At 40.6% G+C, this 11,169-nt stretch overlaps 2 protein-coding genes across 3 annotated transcripts in view; one reads left to right on the forward strand and one right to left on the reverse strand.

Annotated features, from left to right (window-relative positions):
• Positions 1 to 1,061: 1,061 nt before the first annotated feature.
• LOC111964675 (R3H and coiled-coil domain-containing protein 1-like) lies at positions 1,062 to 9,658 on the forward strand. 2 transcript variants are annotated; one of them, XM_023988518.2, is made up of 7 exons: positions 1,062 to 1,562; positions 1,733 to 2,151; positions 3,142 to 3,314; positions 3,550 to 3,620; positions 5,525 to 5,620; positions 5,772 to 5,896; positions 8,690 to 9,658. In XM_023988518.2, the coding sequence occupies exons 2-6, from the start codon at positions 1,831 to 1,833 to the stop codon at positions 5,882 to 5,884; spliced, it is 774 nt and encodes a 257-aa protein (XP_023844286.1). In that variant the 5' UTR covers positions 1,062 to 1,562; positions 1,733 to 1,830; the 3' UTR covers positions 5,885 to 5,896; positions 8,690 to 9,658. The 2 variants fall into 2 exon arrangements, with proteins under 2 accessions (XP_023844286.1, XP_070299925.1); XM_070443824.1 differs by lacking the exons at positions 5,525 to 5,620; positions 5,772 to 5,896; positions 8,690 to 9,658 and adding an exon at positions 3,853 to 5,515.
• Positions 6,062 to 11,169, reverse strand: part of LOC111964664 (lysyl oxidase homolog 2A) — a 48,483-nt gene continuing 43,375 nt past the window's right edge. The window contains exons 11-14 of the mRNA XM_023988507.2: positions 11,148 to 11,169; positions 10,905 to 11,041; positions 10,078 to 10,189; positions 6,062 to 8,493 (exon numbers count right to left, since the gene is read on the reverse strand). The exon at positions 11,148 to 11,169 is cut by the window's right edge and continues 94 nt beyond it. Coding sequence (XP_023844275.1) covers positions 8,420 to 8,493; positions 10,078 to 10,189; positions 10,905 to 11,041; positions 11,148 to 11,169 — 345 coding nt within the window. The 3' untranslated portion in view covers positions 6,062 to 8,419. The remainder of the gene's footprint in view (positions 8,494 to 10,077; positions 10,190 to 10,904; positions 11,042 to 11,147) is intronic.

Below are 11,169 nucleotides of genomic sequence, written 5' to 3' on the forward strand. Positions count from 1 at the left end.
TACCACTGCTACACCTGGCTATCAGCGGAGCCTTGTCTTGCAGCAAAACAGTTAATTCAGCCTCATTTACTGCCTTTAAAAAAACATAGCTGATATGACTGACTTGTTTAAATAAATGTGGTTTCTACTGACAATTGAGATGTACAAACTATGGCATAAGGGAACGACGAGCGGATAAGAGGCAATCCGTCATTTAGATTAAGACATTAATGAGCGAGCTAGGATGGACGTTGTGAACTATTTGTTCAGCATTTGTTAAATGTACAGCGACAGAATTCAGAACATGGGCTGTTCTTACATTATTCTCCCTGTACACCAAGTCAGAGCTGTAGGATAAGTAACTGGGCCATATAAGCAGACAATGAAAGCTCTTACAATATTCAATGATTACATTTATCTAAAACAGGCTATAGTCTACATGTGCACGTGCACCACCAAGTCAGAACGGTAGGCGAAATTAAGAGGGGTAAATGGACCAAATTATTAGGGTGAGGCACATGGGCTACTAACATCTTACTACACAACATACACTTAGTATTACTTTCTTAGCTACGGTATACATATCTCCCTGGCATATTACATAATTTATGCAGCAGCATACAAGACATTTTTGGACTCACCTTGTGCTGTGCTCACTTCCTTCCAAACCACTCATTGTTGAATTTGCGATTTCTAACTTCTTGTTGCAATGTTTATGTCCAATGGCCGATGAGCACCGATACGTTTTATCTATAATTTCTCTTCATATGACAAGGACTGAAAAGGATTTGCCTGTAGATTGTCGACTTGATTAAGATGAAGCTACTGTACATATAACGTGATTTTACGTCATTTTATCTGTGGCCAATGACCTTGAGGCTTCTTGGATGGGAACTTCTAATATATCTCTATGTCAGCACCCAAAGGGCTCGAATTTTCAAGGTCTCCCCTTAGACTTCGCGGTGATGTAGTTTCCCCATGAGTGACAGGACACTGAGCCAATCACGGTGCAACTCTCCATTATTTTCTGCTGGCTTGCCCCACCACCGCAGAAAGCACTGAGCTGGGCTGAAACACCGGCATTTTGGAGGTGCCTTATTCAAGAAAACAAAAAACAGACCATGTTTGTATGCTGCTTTATTAACTTAATTATATATATTTTTAAAATTACATTGTTTGCAAACTGATACGTGACACTTATTAATGCCAAAATAACATGCAAAACAGGCAAGCCCCTTCCAAAACATTTTCTATTGTTTTTATTTTTTCGCAAAAATGTGGGGCTCAAATCCCCACCTGTTCTGAATGACGAGTCGCCACTGCTCTTGCACGTGTCTAGATCTTTGTTTTGGTCGCGCTGTATGACTCGTTATATACTTCTACAGGTGGCGGCAGAAACTAGTTCCCACGAAGACGCAAGAAAATGTGCAGCAGCTAAGATGCCAAGGCGCGGTACAAAACATGGGTTTTCTATCATAATGTGTTTTCTCTGGTGTTTGTAGAACCACTTGCAACTGGACACGGACATTTTTCTAAGAACTGTTTTCCAGAATCGAGAACGAAGAGAGTATCGCCAATACCAGGTTAGTTGAACATTTATGGCAACGTTTTTATATAGGCAAACCGGTAACTTCCAGTAATGGACTCCAACATTTTATTGGTTGTATTACATTATCTGGCGTGCAAACCGTTGCAAGTCACCCACCATATTCTGAATAAGGTTTGATTTSAGAATTCGCTACCTGATTCACAGAACCACAGAGAAGCACACTAACTTCGCCACCTTCTGTGTGGGTGGGTGAGGGCTGGAGCTGCAGGGTAGTCATCTGCTCCTCAGACACCACAGAGGGAATGCCATCAGAAACGCCGTCCAACTCCAACCAGGACAGTTTGCCCTCTATTACCTCTAACGCTGGGCAGGAGGACGACTTAATTCGCTTCTCAGCAGAGGAGGCCTTCCCCTCGCCCCCTGCCTGGGACCAACCTGTGTCCTACTTCATGGCTGTAACCCTGGAGGACCAGACTGAGAAAGAGGAGGAAGAAGTAGCAGAAGAGGTACTGAAGGAGGAGGAGTCTGTGTCCAGTAGCAACGTGGCCCCCCACCAACACCATGCCTCGCATACAACACCAGCCAAGGATGCTGCTGGCGACACTGCTGATTTTAGCCAAAAGGTACAGTAACTAGGTTTCCATCCAATTAGCGACAGATTTTCGTTGTAATATTCTAAAATCGGCATACAATAATTTTGTCACCAGCGTTTCTATCAAATTGGATTGTTGCGGATAAAAAGCTGTGCGTGATGACGTAGTGCGCATAAAAATAACTTTTGTGGTTAAATTACCATGTACAGAATTTAAAAAAAGACCAGTTAAATGCGTTTACATCACATTTTCAACTGTACTTATGGTTATGTCACAAATTTTGCGTTATATTGCAAATGTGCCCACTCCGCTCTAGCCAACAGCTCGCAGATACAGTGCGGGTAGACTACCTACATGCTGAGATTATTTTGGATAAGAGAGAGAATTTTTATTTGTCAAACGGCAGCCAAGCATCAATGATAATGTCACCAGAATAAGACTCAATATTTATTGGAAAAGAGCAAGCTCATCACTGTGCACTTTCATCACCCTGTGAAGTTCATCATAATTTATTTATTCTGTAGCCTAGTAAACTGCATGCTTTCCCAAGGTGCATAAAGGTGTTTCACCTGCCATTTCTCGCAATAATAATTTTACCATCAACTTTTGGAAAGTTTAAATTAGCTGTTTCCATCAGGCCTGTCGTGACATTTATCTGACATATAGTTTACTCACATAAAAAGGTTGGATGGAAACCTGTTTAGTGTCGTGAAGTTCTGACAAATTCCATGACAGTAGAGTGGGGGAGGGGGTGATCTATGGGGATTGTATAATTTCTGTTCTTCAAATGACTAAAATGTTGTTGTTTTTGCTAAATCTGTATGAAAATGGAACAAAAATTACCATGACATTTTAGATTGTCCTCAAGTTAAATACATAGAAACTTTGGAGGCATAGACTATATACAGTATTGTCTAAGATATAGGCTATATTTCACATGTATTATATTTAAAGGGATTACTGAGAAACACTTAATTGGGATAGGTATATCTGTCAATAACTGGTTGAATTTCTCGTCAGATCACAGCCCACTTGACAGAGACAGACGTGGCCATCGATCACAGCCACAACGACTACTCGTGTTTTGGGAACGTGTGGCTCAACCAGGACGAGTATGCCCACGTTATCGAGATCTACGAGTTCCCGGCCGTGTTCAAAACAGACGACCTGCTGGATCCCTTTGCAGACTACAGGTAAAATCCTTGGAGTAGGGTGACGTTGCCCCTAGATGCTGATCTTGGATCCGTTTTACCTTTTCCTCACTGATGGTTAGGATTGGGGGAAGGGAAGCTTATCCTGGATCTGTACCGAAGGGAAACCTCACCCTGCAGCACAGGTGAAAGCCTCCCCATGCCACTCACTAAAGCCGACAGCACACTCACAATGGCTGTCTGTCTCTCTCCCAGTCTATCTTGGTCTGTCTTTCAGTGATGGGGGCATGAAGATTATGTGGATGGACAACACTCGCGCCCTGGGCGTGTTCTCCAGTCAATCTTCAGGTATGGTTTTTGAGTATGTATTTTTTTCATCTTTTGAGTTGTTTTTAAAGTAACTGCCCAGTGTAAATCTAACTTTATTTAAAGTTCATATTCTGTTAACTCCTATCCAAATAATGTTGACATTTTTTTGTGTGTGGCTAAAGCATAAATTGAAGATAAAAAAACACTTCAAAAATCCCACCTCAAACTTCTATCTCAGACTGTTTCATAAATGCTTGCTATTTCCTCATAGAACGTCATCTCCTTGGGGAGGATGAGCTGGCCAGTCAGTGATCTAGAGGAGGATGAGCTGGCCAATCAACGGTCTACTTGCGTGAATATTTTAATGACCAGTGTACACTCTAGAGGTCGACCGATTAATCGGAATGGCCGATTAATTAGGGCCGATTTCAAGTTTTCATAACAATCAGAAATCGGTATTTTTGGGCGCATATTTTTTAAAATTTATTTAAAAAAATAAAATATATTTTTTTTATACCTTTTATTTAACTAGGCAAGTCAGTTAAGAACATGTTCTTATTTTCAATGACGGCCTAGGAACGGTGGATTAACTGCCTTGTTCAAGGGCAGAACGACAGATTTTCACCTTGTCAGCTCGGGGGATCCAATCTTGCAACCTTACAGTTAACTAGTCCAACGCAATAACGACCTGCCTCTCTCTAGTTGCACTCCACAAGTTACGCGAATGCAGTAAGCTGCTAGCTAGCATTAAACTTATCTTTAAAAAACAATCAATCATAACCACTAGTTAACTACACATGGTTGATGATATTACTAGATATTATCTAGCGTGTCCTGCGTTGCATATAATCTGACTGAGCATACAAGTATCTAAGTATCTGACTGAGCGGTGGTAGGCAGAAGCAGGCGCGTAAACATTCATTCAAACAGCACTTTCTTGCGTTTTGCCAGCAGCTCTTCGTTGTGCGTCAAGCATTGTGCCTATCAACTCCCGAGATGAGGCTGGTGTAACCGAAGTGAAATGGCTAGCTAGTTAGTGCGCGCTAATAGCGTTTCAAACGTCACTCGCTCTGAGCCTTCTAGTAGTTGTTCCCCTTGCTCTGCATGGGTAACGCTGCTTCGATGGTGGCTGTTGTCGTTGTGTTGCTGGTTCGAGCCCAGGGAGGAGCGAGGAGAGGGACGGAAGCTATACTGTTACACTTGCAATACTAAAGTGCCTATAAGAACATTCAATAGTCAAAGGTTAATGAAATACAAATGGTATAGAGGGAAATAGTCCTATAATTCCTATAATAACTTCAACCTAAAACTTCTTACCTGGGAATATTGAAGACTCATGTTAAAAGGAACCACCAGCTTTCATATGTTCTCATGTTCTGAGCAAGGAACTGAAATGTTAGCTTTCTTACATAGCACATATTCCACTTTTACTTTCTTCTCTAACACTTTGTTTTTGCATTATTTAAACCAAATTGAACATGTTTCATTATTTTCTTGAGGCTAAATTGATTTTATTGATGTATTATATTAAGTTAAAATAAGTGTTCATTCAGTATTGTTGTAATTGTCATTATTACAAATAAAAAAATAGTCCGATTAATCTATTACGGCTTTTTTGGTCCTCCAATAATCGGTAGCGGTATCGGCGTTGAAAAATCATAATCGGTCGACCTCTAGTACACTCACACAGAATAGCTGCTTTTTAACATAGCTTCCCTTACAATATTGTTTAATTAACTATTTCACTCTCATATTGTAAGTAATTATAGGTCATATTTCATAGAAATCTGGAAACACTAGGTAGTTACTTTAAGTTATATTGTACTCCAATATGAGTCACGAGTTAGGTGTGTGACCTTCTGACGATCGGTGAAGGGAAGTTGGTATTCTTTCTTATGACATCAGAGATTAAAATCTTTGAATCGGTTCCTGTGTTTGTTTAGCCCTCCATGCACTTTCCATTCGGCACCCTCTCCTGAAGACACGCACTCTGTCTGACAGTAGCAAGAAGGCCAAAGGGAAAGCCATGAGATGCGCAGGTATTGTTCTTGTTTTTTGATCCATCTGTACTGTAACAGAAAGTAAGTGGTCTGTCGTGCTTTCATTGTGAATAGCTAACTTATTACCATATTAATACCATGTTATTRCCTCTTTCCTTGCTCTAATGTAAAGTCCTTCTGTATTTCCCAGAGTTTATCCAGCCGGTAAAGGAGAGGCCATGGACAGACTCTGCGGTGGCCCCGAGCACGGTGACCACAACCCTGGGGCTGCGGAGAGGTGGAGCGCTCTCACAACATTTCTGACCGCTACAGCAGGTGAAATGACATTTCAACGTAGGCTCAGACATGCAAAGTAAACCACAGAATCGGGATGACTAAACTGCATTATCGGGCCTCACACTGCAATATATTTTATTCACATTGTTGCTCATGATCACATATTGCTGAGTCTCTGTTTAAGAAATCAAGAACATGTCATGGTTTGCTTGTTGAATTATTTTTATTAGAGAAAATATGATGCAAGCACAAAATGCTTTAAAACAGTCAACTGTGTATACAGTATTGGATAATCACCCATCTAGTAAAGAGCACCCTTGTAAAATAAAGGGCCCTGTAGTTGCAGTATCACAAAAATAGGACAAAAGAATGCAAAGATGCATTTTCACATGTCATTTGTGACTTGTACAATCGAGAAAACAAACATAAGAGTCCCTGACGGTAATAATTTAATTAAATGGATGTTTGAAAAATGAACAAAGCTGAGCAAGATATGGTGATAAGACTAAAATGTATATGTATCTTAGAATCCTAAGATGAAAAGAATTAAATATATTGCCAGAGTTGATATTAGGAGATGCAAGATACACTATTTTAACTTGAGGCAGAATCCCAACACAAATTACATGAATAACTAACTCCCTTTCACCTAAATCATGCTGTTTGTCGCCAATTTGGACAAAAGTTTGTGTACATTTTAACTTGGGGATTCTGCCTTAAATGCTCATTGCCTCTTTAGAGACGTAAAAATGCAGGTTTGATGAGAGGGGGAAAAAAGTTTCTCCTTAGTGGTAGCTGTATGGTTGTAATAATACTGCTATATCCTTAGTGATTACCGTACAGCAAGAAAGAAATCAGTTCTTCCTATTTTATATTCACAATGGCTTCTACCACATTATCACGCCATAGACTTGCAAATAATATTCTCCGTGGATGTAAGACTATTCCGCTACTTTCCCCACCCCCACCTCATAGGCACGTGCACTGGTGGCCCATGCGTCTGTCATCCATGTCTATTTATTTATTTAATCATTTTGACAGTAACCCTCCAAAAAGTCTAATGCTTCTTAGGTAGTTCTATGAGTTTTAGTTTAGAAAACAATCTCCGCAGAAGCGACAGTTACAGGGATGGTAACAAAAAGCTTGATTGTCGTAGCGACATCAGGGGAAACTGGGCAGAAGGGAGTTGTTACAGAACTGCTGTATTTGAAGCACATCTTTAATTGAGCCTCTCATTCTYCTTAATTGCCGGCCTCAAAACATTACGGAAAGAGACTAACTGTATAGGAAGCTCTGGGGTAGTGCTGAGCGATTAGTGATTTTGGAGGTCTGTTCGGTTTTGGTTCAATTATTTAAAAAATAATCAGTTTTGATAATTAAAAAAAAACATTCAATGCAATATGCATTGTGGGTTGAATGCTGTTACACAGAATAAAACAATGAATAAAAGTCCCATGATGGTAGACTGCCCATTACTGCTTATCAATTACTAACCATAATTTATTCACATTAATTTAATAAAATATTTCAGTTGTGTTGTATATTAAAACTTTTTTTTAAATGAATTTATTATTTAATTCCAAGTCATCTCATCTCTATAGTGCTGCTGCCTAATGCTGTCTGAAAAAAATCACTATTTTGTAGTTCTTCAAATGAAATAAGGCACACTTTTATGACAGCTGAATAACAACTATCAACCACTTAGATCATGTGTTTACCTCTCTATATCCCTTAATGATCGCGCATTCTTCTCTTGTGTAGCAGTCATAACAGAAACACAGAACGGATCTGATTTATCTTTAGAGAAACTGTGTGCATTGAGCTTACAGGAAAAAAAACGGAACTAAATGAAATACAAATAATTGATTCAACGTCAGTCAATTAGTTGTTTAAAAACCGAAAAATAACACATTTCAGTTAATCACTCAGCACTCCTCCGGGGACAGGGCCTCTGCAAACTGGATAGACAATACATTGATAGATGCAAATAGGTTATCATCTTTAGCAGACAACAGTTCTTTAGGGATTGAACAGAAAAAGGGTGAAGGTCATGGGGGGGGGGGGGGGGGGGTGTCCAGAGAAACAGCGTTACGCTAGTGTTCATAGGTGCATAGCTAATTGCCTGCTCAACACACTGTCCTAATTTAAAAAAAATAAACAATACAGTACACTGTCTCAAAGTGGAACAGGTGTTGAAAAATATTACTTTTTTCCCTTACGGTGGACCACAAAGGTTGGGTACATGTAACTAAATAGCTCTAATTTGATAGCACCAGCACTCTGCTGTACATGTGACAGAAATTTGTGAGATCAGTAAAGACAGAGTTGCTTCTTCAAGCTGGATCTTTAAACCAGTTTTTGTCCCGTCTGCAACGTCCTTATATAAAACGTTGGCACTGAGGTGAGCTTTGCTTTTCAATTTTCATCCAGGACCGTTAGGGAGGGAACAGACGGGACAGCGCTCCCTCTAGAGGTTGGTAATTTCACAACAGTCTTGCTGGTCATTCATCAGTTTCGCAAAATAAATTGTTCCTCCCGGTCTTTCCATTGAGTCCGTCCACACTACCTGTGTCCCAGCTGGTTATTCACGAGGCCACGGAAAGAGGATTCCTCTGTCTCAGAACTCATTGAGCCACCTGAAGAGGAGAGACAAACGGGACACATGAAGAACTGCACTCATTCAATAGTGGGCACAGTTTGAAAAGCACAGGGTACACTGGTTGTCAATAGAAATGAATCTGTATAGTTACAATAGTAGAAATACTTCAATCACTGAAGTCTTCACCAGCCTTCTCTTTTAACTGAACTGATAGTTTTCATGATCTTTCACAGGAATGCCAGGCTACAATTGGACGACACACCTGATGTCCTTGCTAATAAATAACAGTGTAACCAGTGGCTTGTTCCTGTTTTCAAGTTCCTATTGTTAATTCCACTGTAGCACTCAAGTGCCTGATTCACACTATAGGGCCAACCTAAACCATACTATGCTGGCTTGGATATTTTCTTTTCACGTGGTCTTTTCTAGCATGGTTCCAACAATGGGGGAGGGGGGGGGGTTTGGCGACAGTTATGTGTTTTACTTTGTAATTTGTTCTATGCCAACCACTTACATGTCAGTTTAACACCCTGAATGCGTCCATACATAGATGGATAAGGTAATACTCAGAGTTGGTGATGCATCGCAAACAGAGGCACCAGTTGTATAATACCTATCAGTGGAGGCTGCTGAGGGGAGGACGGCTCATAATAATGGCTGGAACGGAGCAAATAGAATGGCATCAAACGCATGGAAACCACGTGTTTGATGTAGTTGATACTATTCCGCTCCAGCCATAACCACAAGCCAGCCCTCCCAAATTAAGGTGCCACCAACCTCCTGTGATTCCTATTAAGTGTAATTTATACCCTGCGTACTTGCATAGCAAAAATATGTGAAGGTGCAGTGACTTAAATAAAATGTAAAGATGACATTAAATTAACACAGAGATCTTCTGGGAATAAAAATGCAGGATGTGGACAATTTTGTTAGGAAAGCAAAGCAACTCTATCATTTATGTTGTAGGCTTCAGATAAATATATAGGTGATTCATTTACTTTTTGTAAAACAATATATGTAAATACAGTTTGATTTGATAAACTGCAGCGACTTCATTTGTAACTTGAGGCAACTTTTCAGGATCGCCATTTTGCACTCTTTGTTGTGTATGTGCCTAGGGTATAAATTAGGCATTCATCATGTGAAATGTTCAATTAACAACTGTGAAGAAAAATAAACTAAAAGCGTGTTGAGGTGTGAAATTTATTTTCATAAGCATTGTTGTTTTCTCGAAAGACATTAAATTCCAGACAGAATAGAGTGGTGTATATTTTTTCCCCAATGCTAAAAACGGCCACACACAAACATCTGAATCATTCAAGTTGAGCAATACACTAGATGAGGCAGGTAGCCTAGTGGTTAAGAGCGTTGGGCCAGTAATCGAAAGTCGCTGGTCCGAATAACCGAGCTGTCAAGGTGAAAAGTCTGTGTCCTTGAGCAAGACCGGGATGCCGTACTATTAAAACATTTATTTAAATTTTGCGATTGCCTTTTCACGCATTTATTTTCTCTGAATTTAAACCTCTTCGGAATGTGGTCATCCATAGACAAAATGGCTTTGAACAAGACAAGTGTCCATCACATTCAATAATGTTGTAGCCAGTAAGCTCCAGTCTCTCACCTATATAACAGTTGTACATCCATATCCTGTGGCCGTCGTATCGACACCTGCACTTCATAAYGTTGTTGGTGTAGTCAGACTCTGCTACCTCAAAGTTTGGGTTGATCACAACCTAGGGAGAGAAACAACGTATTGATGATGTTATCAGAGCACCCACATACTCTTGCCATGACCAAAAGACCGATCTGTGTTGGCAGCAACTATTAGTGAAATTCTAACATTTATAAAATGCTGGGAAAGTGACCAGCAGAATGACTAAAAGTGGATTCCATTGAAATGAATCGACTCCTGTTAACCCCATGGAATAAGAAGTGGAAAGAAGAACTGTCACTACTCCAAGCTTATTACRCTGAACAAAAGTATAAACGCAACATGCAACAATTTCAAGGATTTTACTGAGTTATAGTTATAAGGAAATCAGTGAATTTTAAACACAACCCAACCAAGCTGCACTGCTTCTTAACACAGCGYGCATCCAACCCGGAAGCCAGCCGCACCAATGTGTCAGAGGAAACACCGTGCACCTGGTGACCTTGGTTAGCGTGCACTGCGCCCGGCCTGCCACAGGAGTCGCTGGTGCGCGATGAGACAAGGATATCCCTACCGGCCAAACCCTCCCTAACGACGCTAGGCCAATTGTGCGTCGCCCCACGGACCTCCCGGTCGCGGCCGGCTGCGACAGAGCCTGGGCGCGAACCCAGCAAGGACCTTGCTCCCATATCATATTTGGATGTAGAGATTCGCATGCCTATCCTAACATAATTGTTATTTTAAATGGAAGAAATGTTTTGTTGTTTGAAATAAGACAAATTAAATACGATTCTCACCTGGAAGATGTAGTCTCCTGGCACAACGTCTGTCACGTCTATCCACTGACAGTCAATGTCGTGTCTGTACGTATCCCAGCACCCAACAGTGATGCCCTGCTGCCCGAAGTTAGCACACTCGTACCTCTTCTCAATACCTGCCCGGCCAGAGAGACAACAGTGCTAAAGTAGAGAATCAGGAACATAGACAAGGTTTCTCGTGATCATTTTCATCATTTGTTTTTCACATTAAAGCCTCTTTACCCTCTTCACATTGGGTGTCCTC

Source organism: Salvelinus sp. IW2-2015, linkage group LG1 (genome assembly GCF_002910315.2).
Source record: "Salvelinus sp. IW2-2015 linkage group LG1, ASM291031v2, whole genome shotgun sequence".
NCBI lineage: Eukaryota > Metazoa > Chordata > Actinopteri > Salmoniformes > Salmonidae > Salvelinus > Salvelinus sp. IW2-2015.

Coding starts and splice junctions, on each gene's coding strand:
- LOC111964675 (XM_023988518.2), top strand. CDS start 1,831: ATGCCATCAGAAACGCCGTCCAACTCCAACCAGGACAGTTTGCCCTCT. Junction 2,152..3,141: donor CTGCTGATTTTAGCCAAAAG/GTACAGTAACTA, acceptor ATTTCTCGTCAG/ATCACAGCCCACTTGACAGA. Junction 5,621..5,771: donor GAAAGCCATGAGATGCGCAG/GTATTGTTCTTG, acceptor TGTATTTCCCAG/AGTTTATCCAGCCGGTAAAG.